General features: G+C 57.5%; 1 protein-coding gene across 2 annotated transcripts in view; it reads right to left on the bottom strand.

Moving 5' to 3' along the window:
- Nucleotides 1–17,793, bottom strand: part of HERC2 (HECT and RLD domain containing E3 ubiquitin protein ligase 2) — a 129,463-nt gene that overhangs the window by 69,706 nt on the left and 41,964 nt on the right. For both annotated transcript variants that reach the window (XM_066355690.1, XM_066355689.1), the window contains exons 21-38: nucleotides 17,471–17,655; nucleotides 15,774–15,929; nucleotides 14,912–15,097; nucleotides 14,129–14,284; nucleotides 12,750–12,853; nucleotides 12,445–12,595; nucleotides 9,975–10,189; nucleotides 9,638–9,770; nucleotides 9,122–9,249; nucleotides 8,841–9,036; nucleotides 6,348–6,481; nucleotides 5,585–5,758; nucleotides 5,352–5,488; nucleotides 5,088–5,239; nucleotides 4,238–4,429; nucleotides 2,428–2,615; nucleotides 1,189–1,381; nucleotides 500–682 (exon numbers count right to left, since the gene is read on the bottom strand). In XM_066355690.1, the coding sequence (XP_066211787.1) occupies nucleotides 500–682; nucleotides 1,189–1,381; nucleotides 2,428–2,615; nucleotides 4,238–4,429; nucleotides 5,088–5,239; nucleotides 5,352–5,488; nucleotides 5,585–5,758; nucleotides 6,348–6,481; nucleotides 8,841–9,036; nucleotides 9,122–9,249; nucleotides 9,638–9,770; nucleotides 9,975–10,189; nucleotides 12,445–12,595; nucleotides 12,750–12,853; nucleotides 14,129–14,284; nucleotides 14,912–15,097; nucleotides 15,774–15,929; nucleotides 17,471–17,655 (2,963 nt within the window). The remainder of the gene's footprint in view (nucleotides 1–499; nucleotides 683–1,188; nucleotides 1,382–2,427; nucleotides 2,616–4,237; nucleotides 4,430–5,087; nucleotides 5,240–5,351; nucleotides 5,489–5,584; nucleotides 5,759–6,347; nucleotides 6,482–8,840; nucleotides 9,037–9,121; nucleotides 9,250–9,637; nucleotides 9,771–9,974; nucleotides 10,190–12,444; nucleotides 12,596–12,749; nucleotides 12,854–14,128; nucleotides 14,285–14,911; nucleotides 15,098–15,773; nucleotides 15,930–17,470; nucleotides 17,656–17,793) is intronic.

Genomic DNA, 17,793 nt, shown 5'->3' with positions numbered 1-17,793 from the left:
CAAGAGAAACTGTGGGGAAGATGTCAACCCTCGCCAGGGCACGCGATGACTCACACTAGTTAAGGACCTGTAACTACTGTCCTGGGTTGCAGGAGAACGGTCCGCAGTTCAAACAGCATGACTTAGTGGTGTGCACCTACTATGTACTTTTAAACAGCATATGTTTCAAATATGCCCGCAACACTGTTTCTACTTAATCTGCCCCATGAATGGCCCATCCAGGTATGAGACGTCTGTGTTAGCAGGAGAGGCGGGAGGTTTCCAGTTCTCAGCCAATTGAACTGTGACGAGAATGGAGCCCGCAGCCCCGCCCTTCTTCCCACTGGGGCTCTCCTCCCCCAGACCCCGCAGGGCCCAGGCTCACGGGACACCTGCTGATTCCTACACCGCCACCCTCCCACTCGAACATATACGCCCACGCATGCGCAAACACACCCCCCCCCGCGTGCATGCTCATGCATGAGCACGCGTGCACAGCCCACGACCGCTCACTGCGCACATGTCTTGTCGCACGTCCCGCTCTCCACCAGCATGCGCAGCAGCCCACACAGCGTCTTGGTCGCCTCGCTCTGCATGACCTCGGCGTGGACCCCGGCGGAGAGGCACAGGGTCTGCAGCAGGTTCACAGTGCTGGTCAGCATCATAGCAGTGGGGTGGAGGTTCCTTTCGATTTGCTCGGCTTCTGGAAAAGAATCGGAGAAACGCTGCTTCCAAACACAGCCGGAAGGGGCCGTGTGTGACCTCAGGGATTTACTGTCACGCTGTTCTCTTTTCACTGCAGAAAGGGAAGCGGCTCTTCACCGGTAGACAAGACCCTAGAAGCAGTCAGCGCCACCCGGACCCTCCCCTCTGCACCTCTCAGGTGGGTGAGTACTAACAAGCAGCACTCTGAGCGCAGGACCTCGGAGAGCAGGTGACAGGAAGAGGCAGAAGCAACCTGCAGCCTGGTCCTGAAGCATGGCCAGGCCCCGCCTCACCCCCCACACTGTCTCCGAGGGCGGGCAGAAAGGCGGGGCCCACGAAGTCGCCAGTGCCTGGAGCCGGCTGCACTCCTGCGTCAGAACCACTGGGGGTTCTGACCCTGGACTTCGTGGGCGGGCCCACAGCGACAGAGCCTCATCTGCAGGTGAGTCCCGCGCTGTCTCGCGCCCAGACAGAAACCCCCAGACTGCACAGCCCGGCACCCACCTGCATCGTCCTCCGTGTCCGAGTCCTCCGCCGAGGGCTGTGTGGAGGCCGGCAGCTCCGCCAGCTTGAGGTCGTACTTGCCCTCTTTCCCCATCCTGTAGGAGTTGGTGCTGCCCGTGTCCCACTGGACCCTGATCCACCCGTCCTCTCCCAGCTCACCAATCACACCGCCGAGACCGGGCGGAGGCCCGTCCTGAAGAAGCAAACAGACCGGTGGAGCGGGCACGTGCCGTCCGTCAGACACCACCCGGACGGCAGCCCCGTCTGCAGACTGTGCCACCCTTTCTGGGACAGGCACGCTGCGTCACCACCTCCAACTGGACACCACGGCACCAGGCCTCATGCTGCCATGCCACTGGGATGCCGGGGACGTGTCGTCCCAGCCAGGGCTGCCTGCTGCAGGGACAGGCTGTACAGCCCAGCCCTGGCGCCCTGTCCCTGGGCCTCCAGTCCCTCACGGGGCTTAGCAAGACCAGAAACCAACAGGAGCACCTGTGTCTCCTCTCCTTGTTCAGTTTCCCCTCCGTCCCCCATTTCTGAGAGAAAGCTGTTTCTAGGCAGTGTGACCCGCTCATTCCAGGACACCAGATTTCTGACAGGACTCTGGGAAGGCCCCACTTTATAAAGGGGCCGAGAAAGCCTCAACAGGACACAAATGCCCCCATACCCAGGAAAGTGACCCCTGTCCTTACTGACCATGGTTATGACACAGACACTGGTTCTAAGACCCCCCCTGGGGAGAACTGGCCAACACTGAGAACAGAAAGGTGACCACTGCCCAGAACTACCAGGTAGGGCAAAGGGGTCACCAGCTCACAGGGGAGCAGCTGGTCCCCTGCCAAGAGCTCTCAGACACGACCAGTCAGGTGGCGTCACGCTCCCGTTCGCCCTGCCCCTGCTCCAGCTGCACTTCAACACGAGCCTGCCTCACGGAGTTCCCTGCACACAGGCCTAACCCCGCGTGGGGTCCCCACCCAGGACGCAGACCTAACCCCGTGTGGGGTCCCCACCCAGGACGCAGACCTAACCCCGCGTGGGGTCCCCACCCAGGACGCAGACCTAACCCCGCGTGGGGTCCCCACCCAGGACAACGTGCTCTCTCCTTGCTCTAACTGTGCACCCAGCACCAGCAACAACTGTGTCCTGAGTCAAGGGGGTCCCATGTCCCCACCGCTGAGAGGGCAGCCAGGAGGTGCCCAGGCTGACACCGTGGCTGCAGCCTAAGCCCCACCTGCGTACCTGATCGCCCCACTTCCAATCCACACCCCTCATGACCCGGGTCCCGATCTTCATCATAGCGGCCAGCTCGGGCCCCGAGACCGGGAGCTGCGTGGGGGCCGTCTCCTTCCTCGTCTCCTCCAGGACGGTGGCAGATGCCCCACGGGCCGACGCACTCTGGTCTTCCTCCGCGCTGTCACTGCTTGGGCCTGTGGGCACCCAGACAGCCACCGGTCAGCGCTCGGATGCCTCAGCGCAACACGGTTTTTACATCAGTAAATACTGATGAGAGCAGTATATTTAAAGAGGCCATAGGACATGGCGTTTTTACCAACATAATAACCCAAAAACTTCACTGAGAATTGAAATTTTTTAAAAGGAAAGAATAAAATATACACGTGTCAAAGCTCGTGCGTCCAGGGATGGCCTAGGACAGGACGCATGTCCGGTCCTCCCCGGTGTCGCCATGGCCTTTCCCTGCACTGATCTGCTCGTGTCTGCACACTGTGACAACCGTCTGCCCTAAGCATGACAACATCCCGAGTCTTGTGAGGCCTCTGGTGACTCATCAAGCCTGAGGACGGTCCTGGGGACCCTGACCCAGAGACTGTGGACTGTTCTCTAGAACAATCCTGTTTGGTAGAAGGACAGATGAAGGGGCATTGCGTGAAGAATACTGTCCCTGGGGACTACGGAATCATACTCAGTATAAACAGGAGCTGATGTTGGCGAGAAGCAACGTTGACCAGGCTTTGGAAACAGTCTAATCCCAGGAGCCGCTGGCCAGATGCCCTGGCTACTTGGGGTCCTGCTGACTGAGTGGGGGAAACACCGGCCTGGTGACTCCTCTGGTCTTCGCCCTCACCTCCGGGTGGGAGGAAAACATGCCCACACATCACTCCCGGAGGGGGGCATGGTGGGACCCTGTGAACAGCTGCACCCCTCTCTCCTGAGGGGGACATGGGTGCTGCAGGGGGCTTTCCCAGGCCAGCAGGGCCTCCCTGAGGCCCAGGGAGGACAGGGGCTCGTCCAGCGGGGACCCCTCAGCCACTGCAACATTAACCCCGGGAATGCTGGACGTATGGCGAAGGCTCTGGGCACATCTACGGTTAGAAAAACGGGGATCTTTTCCTAAGTGGCCTAGCACTTTGGGGCCATGTATCTGGATGGCCACAACCTAAAAATAATCTACCACGTGCTCATAATTTACTACGTGAGAGAGACACCACCTGCCCAGGAAGGCGGCAGATCCAGGGATGGCCTCATGGGACGCAGTCCCCTGGAGTTTGCAGCCAGTGCGCAGGCTGGAAGCTAAGCCTGGCCACTGTCAGCAGACACAGACAGCCCCACGGTCAGTGATTTAAGCTGTGGCTTCTGTCTATTGGATCCTCTGGGAGAAGAGGGAACATAAAAAGAAGTCATTTCTAGATGGAAATACACTTTCAATACTTTTTAAAGCCATTTTTAGTTGCTACTGAAGTCTTAGGAGGTCAGCTGGGCGACCCAGGGCTGGCTGCACCAGCTGGACCAGGCCCCTAACGGGTCACGTGAGCACAAAGTCCAGGAAGATCAAAGCACTCAGCAAAGCCCCGATGCTCCGCCTGGACTTGGAACGCTGCCCCACACTGTCTCGGCATCTCAGACAAAGAACATGACAAGCCAGGCAGCTGTAATGCACGCAGACACGCTCCTCACTTAAAAAGTGGGCAACGTGGTCAGTTCTATGCTACTTGTGTGTGACCACAATAACATACATGACAGAGAGTGAGAGAGAGAGACAGAGAGAGAGACAGAGAGATCACGCCACAAAGGGCCGGCAGTGCCAACCTACCGATGAGCCGCAGGGCCGTCTGCGCCAGGGCGAGCGTGCCGGAGTTGAGCAGGAGGCTGAGGTTGTGCGGGCCGTGCTGCAGGGTCAGCATGCTGAGCATCACCAGGAGGAAGCGGGCCTGCGGCGTCGTCCCCAGGCTGGGCCCCGCGGGGCTCACGCTGGTGAGGGTCTGCAGGGGGACGGGCTGGAGACCTGCAAGGGCACGGGCACCACCTGAACACGACGTCCGTGTGCAGAACAAGCGCACAGGGATGCAGAAAGCACGAGTGGTTGTTCCTTTCATTCTGTTTCTCGGGGGACTTGCAGGCAGCGTGGCCAGCGAAGCCTGTGCTTGTTCGCAGTGCTCCCACCACCTTCCTGCCACACCAGCTGCCTCCTTCCACCTACAAAGGCCACCGCTGCCCCTCCTGGCATCTCTGCTGGCTGACTCGTGCCACTCCAAAGATAAGAGCTCACTTCTCTTCCACAAAAGAAACCCTAGAGCTTTCTGCAGATGCTCGACTTAGCACTCAAGAAATGAAGGGTTGATACAGAACACGTATCTCAGGACAAATGGGGTAAGCAATACACGTGCAAAGGCTAAGACGTCAAAGCCTTACATCAGGGTCCTGCAAGACTGTGTCTCACGCCAGACTTTGAAAGTTCTGTATAGAATTTGAGAAAGCTGAAAGCAGCTGAAATGATCGTCCTGGTGCAGGAAGTTATTAGTCTTTCCAGGAACAAAAGCCCCTGCACGTTTCCACAACACACAAGGAAGAGCCAAACTAGACAACGCTAACGGGGTTACTGAGGTTACTTCGACGGCCATTCTAACACAGCCTATTAGCCTTGATACTTTTCTTAAACTCACCGAGCTCTTTAAATTTGGCATCGGCATCCATCAAAGTATTTCGAATGTTCTGAACAGCCCAAGCGTACAGCTTGCCGAATGTGACCTCCAGAAGCATGCGATTAAAGGGTGGGATCAAATCTACATCCTTCAAACAATCTGTAAGAGGTTCCCTTTCAGAGAAAGATAAAAGAATTTGCTTAGACAGCAGCCGGGCTTTTAACCTGAGCAGAACAGCACATGGCCGCCCGGTCCCCTGGGCGGAAGCTGAGGCGTGATCCTCACCCAACGTCGACGCCCTCGGGGATCAGCCGCTGCCACCCACAGAACATGGCATACTGCACGGACGGCAGTAAGAAGTTCTTGGCCGCCAGTTTCAGGATCATGTCAATGCCTTCCAGGCGAACCTCCGCCCTCTCCAGCTGCAAAACAGCCGCGCCCAGGTCAGCGCCAGGCGGTGCCGACCCCGGCACAGGGTGCAGTGCCAGGAGGGCGATGCCCGCCAGGGAAGTGCCCACCTGCTTCAGCAAGCACTTCCGCATCTTCTCCACGTCCACGGGTTCCTCGCGGAGGGCAAACTCGGCGACTGCGCTGAGGAGTGCGGACTGCGGGGGGAGGCCCTGCACATTCTGTTTCAGCCACTTGTACCTGTGCACCCCGGTGACCGTGCTCAGCAGGGGCTGCCACTTGTCCTGGGGAGGGACACACCCACCATGAGTCAGCCCCGCGGGTGCTAACGCAGGCTCTCACGCAGTGAGTGTAAAAATACATACACACAAACGCCAATAGGGTTAAACTGGTAAGGTATTTTACTTATTATTGGTTTGGGGGGAAGGGAGAAGCGGGAAGCATCACCCCATAGTAGCTGCGTCCTGTATATGCCATGACCGGGCAAAACCCGGGATTCGAACAGGCAGCCTTGGCACTCCAGGTCAATGCCTTATACTCTCCATATTTATGTACTTTGGAAAAGGCTAATCTGGCATAAAGTTAAATTTTCACCTGAATTAATAGCCTCAGGGACCAGGACAGTTTCTGAAGCAAAAGATACATTCAATGAAGGAAGGAGGGCAGGCAGGCAGGCATGAAGGAACAGATGGTGAATGAGTAATGACACATTGTACTACTAAAAGGAAAGCCTTCTCCAGGGACTCACGCACGCTTCAACGAGCCCCTGTGCTCCCTTCACCCCTGAAGGGCAGAGCAAGGAGACGGGGGACCCCCCCCCCCCCCGCACATGACGCGCTGCCAGCCCGTCTGGGATCCCAGGAAACAGCTCACCTTGGGTGACTTAATGGCAATGGGTCTTTTGTCCACATTTATAGGACTGTGAGGCAGAATGCAAGCTTCCTCTAAATCACTCTCTTCGTTTCCAATTTTCTCTTCATCATCAGTCGATTCTGGCTTCTTGGGAACTATGTTTAAAAACATCCTTTGTTATAAAAACCACTTAAGTTATCGTTTTAAATTAAGAAAGACTTAAACTTGCATAAAGGTAAAGAACATAAAAATTTTTTTTTTTTTTTTTTCTGAAGCTGGAAACGGGGAGAGACAGTCAGACAGACTCCCGCATGCGCCCGACCGGGATCCACCGGGCACGCCCACCAGGGGGTGACGCTCTGCCCACCAGGGGGCGATGCTCTGCCCCTCCGGGGTGCCGCTCTGCCACGACCAGAGCCACTCTAGCGCCTGGGGCAGAGGCCAAGGAGCCATCCCCAGCGCCCGGGCCATCTTTGCTCCAATGGAGCCTCGGCTGCAGGGAGGGGAAGAGAGAGACAGAGAGGAAGGAGGGGGGAGGGGGTGGAGATGCAAATGGGCGCTTCTCCTATGTGCCCTGGCCGGGAATCGAACCCGGGTGCCCCACACGCCAGGCCGACGCTCTACCGCTGAGCCAACCGGCCAGGGCCGAACATAAATATTTTAATAGCCACTGCCAACTAAACATTCAAACTACAAGTGTCATTCCTCTGACGTGACATCCCGTGACAACACTGTGCAATGGTGACACTTTCGTCTTCACAGGCCACTTGCCCTACTACAAATACTTAACTCTGCGGTCGCAGCATGAAAAGTAGCTAACTTTACTATGGTGCTGTGATTTACATGCTATGTAATTTTCATGTGTTGAACATACTATTCTTCTGATTTAAAAAGATAACTTTAAAAAATGCAAACTCCAGTCTCAGCTCGTGGATAGAGCAGAGCAAGCAGCAGGCTGCACTGTCCCCAGACCCCAGTGTGCCCGCTCTGGACCAGCGTACACTGAATCAGCCAGGAACTTTTTCTATGTTAGTCTCTGTAATTAGGAAAGCAGCTATTGAATTTGCAATGTGATATGTGGCGTTGCTTCCATGTTTTGGGTCTTTTGAAGACTGTTAGTCCAATTCTTCTCAGCACGTAAATAAAAAATAACATAATAATACACATGGGCAGCAAAACATTAGCACAGCAGGTCTTGGTTGCTGGAACCCTCCAAATTCCCCAGACCTGTCCGCTCAGCACTGGACCTCAGACCGCTCCTGCGAACTGGGCTCCCAGCCTGGGACCGTCCTGCTCTGCCTGAGCTGCGTGTCAGTGCCCGAGAGCCAGGCCACGCGACCAGTCTGACCAGGGCTCCCACGACGGTGTGACTCAGGCTGACCCTGCTTCTGCTCAGGGGACCAGGGCCTGAGTCAGAGAGAACCACACAGGGCCCGTGTGCCTGGGTGGCCCACCCCAGCAACGACCCCGACAGCACACTCTGGTGAGCACCCCGTGGGCGGCTCTTCATCCCCTCTGTCACAGGCCGCTGCTCAGGAGACCAGGGCCCAGCTGGGCGACCCTCCTGGTGGGGACACTGGGGGCCTGGTCCTGGCTTTCTCTGGAAGCTCCTCCACACATCCTTCCCTTGTGGGCTCTTTTCTCCTGTACCTTCCAGGTAAGGAGCTGTGACCAGGAGTGTGACAGCTCTTCCGAGTGCTGTGTCGCCCTGCCAGCAAATCACCTCAACTGGGGATCATCTTGGGGATCCTGACACAGCACCAGTAATGTTATCTGTTACTCAATTTTCTTAAAAAAAAAAAATGCTTCAGGCCCTGGCCGGTTGGCTCAGCGGTAGAGCGTCGGCCTGGCGTGCGGGGGACCCGGGTTCGATTCCCGGCCAGGGCACACAGGAGAAGCACCCATTTGCTTCTCCACCCCCCCCTCCTTCCTCTCTCTCTCTTCCCCTCCCGCAGCCAAGGCTCCACTGGAGCAAAGATGGCCCTGGGCGCTGGGGATGGCTCCTTGGCCTCTGCCTCAGGCGCTAGAGTGGCTCTGGTCGTGGCAGAGCGGAACCCCGGAGGGGCAGAGCATCGCCCCCTGGTGGACAGAGCATCGCCCCCTGGTGGGCGTGCCGGGTGGATCCCGGTCGGGCGCATGCGGGAGTCTGTCTGTCTGTCTCTCCCCGTTTCCAGCTTCAGAAAAATACAAAAAAAAAAAAAAAAAAAAAAAAAAAAAAGCTTCAAACATCAAACTCATATAAACCCACAGGAGACTTTCAGAGGTGACATGCGGGCTGGGGCCCACGCAGGCAGCAGCCAGGTGGCGAGGGCAGCGTCCCCCCTGAGGCCGGGACAGTCTCCCTGGTTCTGCTCAGAGCTCCTGGCTGCCTGGGTCACGGGGCCCTTGGCAACGTCCTGCTGTGACTTCCTGACCAGAGCCCACCGGGACTCAGACGAGCTCCTGGGGTCGAGGGTCTGCTCAGGGACAGTCGCTGCAGCAGGGACAGCGCTGGCCGGCCGCATCTGTCCTCACCCCTCTTTCTCCTCCGTTCTCGGATGACCCTCTGGGCGACCCTCCTCCAGCGGGGCAGGGAGCTCAGCAGCTTGAACTTGGACAGGATGGAGAGGTCGCTGCACACGGCGGGCCGCAGCTCGTTGAACAGGAAGCGCAGGCGCTCGATGACGGGCGCGCAGACCTCCTTGTAGGAGCGGCCCTGCTCCTGGTGTGTCTGCGGAGGCAGAGGGCAGAGAGCGCTCAGCAGCCGGCGGCCACGCAGTCCGCGCGCCCAGGAGGGGGAGGCTGGCCCCACGCACCTTAATGAGCGAGCACTTGGCTTGGTAGACGACTCTGCAGACGTCCACCACCGACTTGGGCAAGGTCCTGGCCTTCACCTGCTCCACGCCCAGCGCGCCGGCGTGGACCAAAGACAGCGCCACGTGCCCTGCGGGGGACACGTGAGGGGCAGGGGTGGCTGCGGGGGACACGTGAGGGGGCAGGGGTGGCTGCGGGGGACACGTGAGGGGCAGGGGTGGCTGCGGGGGACACGTGAGGGGCAGGGGTGGCTGTGGGGGACACATGAGGGGGCAGGGGTGGCTGCGGGGGACACGTGAGGGGCAGGGGTGGCTGCGGGGGACACGTGAGGGGCAGGGGTGGCTGCGGGGGACACGTGAGGGGCAGGGGTGGCTGCGGGGGACACGTGAGGGGGCAGGGATGGCTGCGGGGGACACGTGAGGGGCAGGGGTGGCTGCGGGGGACACGTGAGGGGTAGGGGTGGCTGCGGAGGCCCCAGAGCCAGAGACCGAGGGCAGCTGCAGCGTCAGGCTTCCTACCTAAGTCTTCGTGCTTCAAGAGGCAGCAGAGCAGCAAGCGGCCCACCTCCTCCACGGGGTGCTCGGGAGGGAACGTGATGGGCGTGGTCAGGTGGCACTGCCTGCAGCACCTTTCTATCTGACACAGGAAGTCCTGCAACAGAGCGGCAGAGGTGTCTCCGCGCCACTCCCGGAACGCCGCTGGGGGCTCCTCACCGCGGGCCCCGCCTCCGCACCCTCCCCCGAGGACCAGCCCCCAGGGGGCCCGGAAACCAGGCTGCCAAGCTGACCGAAGTGCGGGAGGGTCCCCACGCCAGCTCCCCTGGGAAGGGGGCCCCGAGGGGGACAGCCTGCTCACCTTCACGCTGTGCTCCTGCACGCTGTTGTCGGCCAGGGCCTGCAGGAACGCCTGGGCGTGGTCGCCCGGGGCCTGCGTGTGGGCGCAGAGGCGCGTCTTGCTGGCGGGCGTGCCCCCCGGGGAGCTGCAGTGGTCCTCGTCCTTCTCCTCGTTGTAGCTGTAGTGGATCTGGCTGGTCTGCAGGCCCCCCGAGAAGATGGACGACTGCAGCCACCCTGGAAGTGCCCGCGAGTGGTCAGACCAGGGGCGCACACACGCGGGGTCAGGCGGTCGCGGCCCTGTTCCCGTGGGAGCCACAGCCATTGGCCACCCGCTGGGCTGTGTGCCTGCACAGGCCCGGCTCCCTGCGCTGCCTCAACTGCGTTTCCGTCCACATCGGAGCAAGACACCTGCCCCGCGGCACAGGACGACACGTGCTGAGGGTTCAAAGGGTGGCGAGTGTGTTCTAGCAATGAGATGTCCTTTAGAAAGGTCTGTGCGTTGTTTTAGATGTAACGCTACTGTACACTAAGAGACTGCAGTACAGTGTAAAAAGGCTTCTATGCACTGGGAAACCAAGAAAATCACGTGGTTCCCGTTAGCGTGAGATTCACCTTATTGTGGTGGTCTGGACCCAAACTCACAGCAGCTCCAAGGTGTGCCGTGTCTACACAAAAACAGGTGAGCCAGAACTCAGTGTGGCGGTGCTGGTTCACATGTACTGGGCACCTGCTCCGGCCCGGAGCCGGCTGGTGCCACAGGTGCCTACAGCAATCACCGTTTAATGGGTAAGTGCACGTGGACGGGAGGACAGAGTGCATAGCTGGCCTCCCCCAGGGCGAAGGCTGGCAGGGGCTGGCTCTGCGTGTCGCCTGGCTGGGTGTGCGGGAAGCACACTGAGCACCGGGGCTCTGCGTGTCGCCTGGCTGGGTGTGCGGGAAGCACACTGAGCGTCGGACAGCAGCAGCGCGTGAAGGGCTCTGTGAAGACACATGTGCTTGTGGCGCAGCCCCCTGGAGCACCAATCTAGTGACAATGGGGGCTCCTCGGCACAGGACAAGGACCCTTGTAAGGGACAGGCCCTGGGAGATGAGGCCCACAGGCGGCAGAAGGCCTGTGGGGCGTAGGCCGTCCATCAGGGCCCCCAGGCTGCCCCTCATAAAGCCATACTGCACCCCACCCAGCATCTCCCATCGCTTGTGCCATCAAAGCATCCCTGCAGAGCCCCACAGCCAGACCCAGAACACACTCAGTGTTCCCTTGCTGGGACGGAACTGGAGAGCATTCGGAAGCTTTCTCCAAAGTGCCACGTTCGTTCTAAAGACCTGACCACGAGCCTCGTGGCTCTCTCCATGTAGAGCCCCTGTCCTCTCTCAGAATGCTGCTCTGACCGTGGGCCCTGACACCCGAGAGTGGAGCGGCCCCAGCCCGCCAGGGTCCCTGTGCTCTGCCTCCCCGACTGGCACCGCCCACCCTGCTCTCCCTGCTACAGAGCAGCGGCCTGTCTGCCCCCAGGGCTACAAGGCTGAGGCTCTGCAGGCAGCGAAGCACGCAGACTGAGTGCCACACGTTTGTCCGGGCACCACGGCACCCTTACCCTGCAGCACCTGCTTCCCAGCAAAGGCCTCACCTGCCCAGCTTTCTGCCCAGACACCCAGTGTGCTTGCTCTCGTTTCGTAACTGCTTTGCCACTATGAAGCTGTTCCCCAGCACCACGTGCGAATGTCTCCATCGATCCACGACCGCCCTGCACCTGACCCACTTCTCACATCTGGCACATCAGTACACAGGGAGCACCTGCCTCCACACCTACGGCACCCTGAGTGTCCAGCACGGGACATACTCGAGGACTGAGGACCCTGAACAACGCGGGTGTGAACCGCGCGGTCCGCTGACACAGACTTATCCCACTGGCCCACAGAGGTCAAACCCGTGCTGTTCACGCAGCACCTGGTGGTATGGGCCACGCGTATGGACGGCCACCGTGAGTAACACGCAGGCTTTCAGCTGGGCAGGCGGTTGGCACTTAGCCATGCTGTCCAGGTGCCAAGTGCCATTCCTCAGTGATGCCCATTGGATGGTCGTTAGACAGAAAGAGGGGAAAAGAAAGGCATAAATACATGAGGAAAAACTTGAGCCAACTTATAAAATACGGAGAGAGGCAATTATTTCAAGGGATCACAGAAACGCCACCCCAGCAGTATTCGATCTGAGTCTGGTAAAAACTATCTTCAGACCAATCTCTGTGGCTCTCTGGGCCAGCAGGCTGGGCCGTCTGTCATGGGGGGTGCGTGAGAGACCATGCACGAGGCCTAGCTCCCCGATGGCAGGAGTGTGCTCTGACCGCAGTCCCAGTCCACGGCCTGGTCCCAGTGCCCTCACACGGCCTCACTGACAGCTCTACCCACCCGTCCCGCTCCCACGCCAGCAGCACCCGCGGCTCAGCTCATAGAACCTGATATCCGCTAGCAGAAAGCAAAACCTTCCTTACTGGCACACTCGACCTCCACGGGTGACAGCGGCGTGCTCAGGGCTAAGTAGGAGGCATGTAATCCGAGGAGCAGGCCCAGGTTCCTCTCTGTGTCTATCAGAGGTGAGGACAGACTGCCCAGGTCTGGGATTGTGATGACTTCCTGGTCGGGCTGGGAAGGCAAGTTTCATCATCAGTCTGAGAAAAAAGGGTTAATTCAAAACACAAGAGGAGGAAGAGGCCCAGCCCTCGACAGGCCAGGGTGACCGTGGTCAGCGCAGACACAGGGGTCTCGCCGGGACCGCGCGGCACGGGCAGGGTCTCACCTCCAGGTACTGGCCGACACAGAAGGCGTGCATCGACTCCCGGGTGTCCTCAAACTGCAGCGCGGCTTCCAGAGCGACCACGGGGTCCTCCCCCGCAAACTGAGCTGAAACAACGCGATGGGAGCAACAGTGACTCCATACCATGTGCCCAGACCTCCACAGAGACAGCACAAGGACTCAGAAGTGGCAGCTTCGTGACCTCTCACTCCCTCCACATAGACCCCCCGGGCCCGCCAGGGCCACCTCAGAACATGGAACATGTTCCAACGGGTATTAGAATAAAAATGCAAGCCCTGGCCGGTTGGCTCAGCGGTAGAGCGTCGGCCTAGCGTGCGGAGGACCCGGGTTCGATTCCCGGCCAGGGCACACAGGAGAAGCGCCCATTTGCTTCTCCACCCCTCCGCCGCGCTTTCCTCTCTGTCTCTCTCTTCCCCTCCCGCAGCCGAGGCTCCATTGGAGCAAAGATGGCCCGGGCGCTGGGGATGGCTCTGTGGCCTCTGCCCCAGGCGCTAGAGTGGCTCTGGTCGCAATATGGCGACGCCCAGGATGGGCAGAGCATCGCCCCCTGGTGGGCAGAGCGTCGCCCCCTGGTGGGCGTGCCGGGTGGATCCCGGTCGGCCGCATGCGGGAGTCTGACTGTCTCTCCCTGTTTCCAGCTTCAGAAAAATGAAAAAAAAAAAAAAAGAATAAAAATGCATAATGGTGAGAAAGTCTTCAAATGTATCCTAAATCACAGACAGACACCACGGTCCCAGAGTGTAAACCTGGGGGTGCAGGAGCAGCACCAAGTCATTCCCTGAAAAGCCCAATGCTTCTACTGTGTTCACAGAGCGGAAGAATGAACATCACTAAAATGTGTACACTACTGAAGCAATCTATGAAGTCAACACAATTCCCATCACCACACCAACAGTGCATTTCACAGAACGAGAACAAACATTCCAGAAATGTTCACAGAACCACAAAGAACCCTGAGTGGCCTCAGCAATCTCGACACAGAACAGGGCTGGAGGCATCACACCATGCAATAGCAAACTATACTGCAAGGCTGTAGTCAACAGTCTGGTACTGGCATACAAACAGGTCTATGGGTCAGAACAGAAAGCCTAGTAATAAACCCACACTTTTATGGTCCATTCACATCTGACAAAGGAGGCAGGCGCATACAGTGGGGGAGAGGCAGTCTATTCAACAAATGGTGTTGGGATGACTGGACAGATAGTTGTACACTTGAAACCTATATAATTTTACAAACCAATGTCACCTCAACAAATTCAATAAAAATATACTCTAAAAAAGAAGAAAATAAAAGCCTAAGACTCCGGTTAGAAGGACCCACGCTGTAACTTGCAGCCACGAGGAAGAGAGCGAGGCCCTACCCAGAATGCTGTTCCCCGTCAGGGACTGCGTCTGGAAGTCCTTGATGTCGTACACCTTCCCGTCAATGACGGTCCAGAAGCCGCCGTCTTTGTTGTGGTTCTCCAGATCGGCTTTGCGGATCAGCGTCACCTCCTCGTTGTTCCTGCAGTTCTGACCTGTAAAAAATGACTCTGTATATACAGAAGTTTATTTATATAATCAATAAACCGATAGGTCAACAGGCAAGTCAACTAGCACACACGGTGTGGGAGAACCAGGGGGGAAACAGACAAGTGTGCTGCCGCAGTGAGGGAGGAGCATGCTTCCTGCCGCGGGCGACCCGCACCACACGCACGGGCTCCGCGGGGCGACCCGCACCACGCGCACGGGCTCCCCGGGGCGACCCGCACCACGCGCACGGGCTCCCCGGGGTGACCCGCACCACGCGCACGGGCTCCCCGGGGCGACCCGCACCACGCGCACGGGCTCCGCGGGGCACAGAGGGGTGCAACAAGCACAGCCACCTCAGCAGGCCTTCTGGGGACACCCAGAAAAAGGGGTCCCAGAACATTCTAAAATCACTGCTTTCAGGCTGTGACTGCCATGACTGACAGGAAAATCTCCCGTGAACACAGCCCAGACCTCTCCTGATCTCGGTTTCTCTCCGTTTCCACTTGTGCCGCCATCAGTAAAAATGGCAGAGGAGTGGTCTTCCTGGTCAAGGATTCTTCCCCATGGAGAGGCCAGACCAGCTGAGGCCAGGACAAGACGTCCGCAGCAGAGCCCGAGGGGAAGGCGCATACCCATGATGCCGGGCCAGGCCAGCTCCTCCTGGTCGTCTGTCCCCTGTCCGGGCGCCAGGTGGTTGAAGTGGTCCAGGTGGTCCAGCAGGCCGCCCAGCAGAGGCACGGTGCCAGCCTCCTGCATGAGACCAGCATTCTTACTGAGCAGAAGGACTATGGAAACTACTAGTTCTGGAAGGAGTACACCTACAGTTCGGAGAAAAAAAAATAATGAAAAGTTAAGATTTACACAGAAGCATTTCTCCTATAAAACCAGTTCATACAACGGCTCTAGCTTCAAATTCTGAGAAGTCACAATATAAGGACTGCTTGTCCTTGGCAGGTGTCTGCAGAATGACCTCATCTTTCATTTTGGAAGAGAAAGACAGAGGTATCAAACAGGGCCCTCTGAATTCCAAGAAGATGTTTCAAAACCATCATGTTACAGCATAAAAGCATTAACTAGAAACTTTTATTCAGAAAACATGTTTATACCTAATTTACTATCAGAAAAAAGCAGCCAATAATAATGATCTAATGTCACAGAATTAACTTGAAAAAATCACTAAGCATCACTACACTTTGTAAAGGTCCTGAAAGGGCCAACTCGTTTTGACGCTGCTGAAATGTAACTGGACAAGGACCACGGCCCTCCTTGCTGAAGTGTCAGTGAGGGCACGGGACTCTAAGTCTCCGGTCACATTACCGGGACCCGGCTCCGGTACCAGCCTGCTGCTGAGCAACAGAGAAACCAAGGGGAGCGGGCACCCTGGCCAGAAAACGTCGGGGCCACGGCACGCAGTTTATTAGCAAATCCTAAGTGTGAACTGTCATCAGTCCCGGGAAATAAACGCACATGCGCGGTGGGAACCAGCAGAGGTACCTGTGAAGTCCCCTTCCACAATGCAAGCCACCTCTGCGAAGTGCCGCCAGCTGGTGGCCGCAATGCTAGCAGCCACAGGCAGGATGTCCCCGATGTGTGTGCACAGCAGGGCCGTGTACTTCTTCAGCAAGGACCCCACGCCCATGAGCTCGGGACCTGGACGGGAGAGGCAGGACAATTCATGGTCACTGCTCACATTGGCCTGATAACTAACCAGCTGCCCCGCTCTCCCACCATTATCTGATGTCTTCACCTACAACAGCTCATTGGCCTGATAACTAACCAGCTGCCCCGCTCTCCCACCATTATCTGATGTCTTCACCTACAACAGCTCCTCAAGGAGGACCTGTTCACCCTTATTACTCCCGCTCGTTTTATATCACAGATTCCGAAAACAGTGCATTTGGTTATGTCCCTTTGTAGGCACTGTCCTCCACGGTACAAGACGCTACGTGTATACGAACACTCAAGTCAGAACTTCCGGTTTCAAAGCCTTATATTCAATACGCAAATGTTTCCAAGTCTTAACGCTTGTAAGCTATTCCCACGGACGAAAGCTAGGCATCCTCTGCTCTCATCAAGTCGTCAGCGTTTCCTCCCCCGTGGCTCCTCCTGGCTCTTTCGTCCTTTTGACTTCGTGTCTCTGAGACAGTCCCCTCTTCCAGGCTTCAAGCTCACCTATCTCAGCCTGAAAGTCTCCACCGTCTACAGCGCCTAACTCTCTGCAGGAAGTAACTAAGCTATTTCAGAATATCCTGGCTATAGAAAGACCAGCAGAAGCAGCCCCACCCGCCGTCCAGAGAGCCGCCCTGTGGGAGCCACAGGCAGGGCTGAGCACTCACACACCATCTCGTGTCGACCCTCACAGGCAGGCTCGGTGTTAGCCGGGCCCCAGAGGGAGCGATCGGCGGCCCCCAGGGGACCCAGGCCCAGGCCCAGCAGCTACGAAACCAGAGCTGTAACAGAGCCCCAGTGCAGCCCCAGTGGTGACCCATCCCTCCTATCTACCCCTGGCGAGATTCCCAGGGCGACACACACGTACGATGGCACAATTCTGTCTCCACAGCCCCTCACTGACACATGCAGTGAGCCCGATACGTCATCAGTCAGAATAACCGAACGTAAAGAGTGCTGTTCCTGACATTTGAAGAATATAAATGCTAAGATGACAGCCTGACCAGGCAATGGCACAGTGGATAGAGCATCAAACTGGGATGCTGAGGACCCAGGTTCGAGACCCCGAGGTCACCGGCTTGAGCGCGGGCTCATCTGGTTTGAGCAAAAGCTCACCAGCTTGGACTCAAGGTCACTGGCTTGAGCAAGGGGTCACTTGCTCTGCTGTAGCCCCCTCCCATCAAGGCACATATGAGAAAGCAATCAATGAACTAAAGTGTCACAATGCACAACAAAAAACTAATGATTGATGCTCTCATCTCTCCGTTCCTGTCTGTCCCTGTCTATCCCTCTCTCTGACTCTCTGTCTCTGTAAATAAATAAATAAATAAATGCTAAAATGACATTCAAAATATTGAGGAGTCTAAGACAGAAACACTCATCCAAAACAGAGCAGATGCAAAGTGAGTTCCCCAAATTGTTCTGCATTTCAACAGCACAAGAAACGCACATCTGTGCGTGCAGAACAGGTGTGGCATAAACCGTGAACACACACAGGTGACACTGGGTTCTAAGCAGCTTACTGGGAACGTCTGCGGTCTGCCCGACACTCTCTCCCGGGTATAGTTTGCTGATGAGCAGGCGCTGGAAACGCAGCAGCAAATCCAAGGAGGCCGACCCGTCCCGGCCGGGCTGCTCGAAGTCCAGACAGGACGAGATCCGGCGGGCGACGTCCTTCAGTCTGGCCACGGTCTGAGTGGCGATGTTTCTACATGGGGGGGAGAGGAGAGCCAAACATAAGTTACTTATGTTTCAGAAAGGAAAGGTGTTTTCAAAACCAGGATGAGTGACAAGAGCAGCAGAGCCAGTGAGAGCGGAGACCTGCGCCGGGCCCGTGCCCCACTGC

The sequence above is a fragment of the Saccopteryx leptura genome, chromosome 13 (assembly GCF_036850995.1).
Source record: "Saccopteryx leptura isolate mSacLep1 chromosome 13, mSacLep1_pri_phased_curated, whole genome shotgun sequence".
NCBI lineage: Eukaryota > Metazoa > Chordata > Mammalia > Chiroptera > Emballonuridae > Saccopteryx > Saccopteryx leptura.
This window is presented reverse-complemented; position numbering and strand designations above follow the sequence as displayed.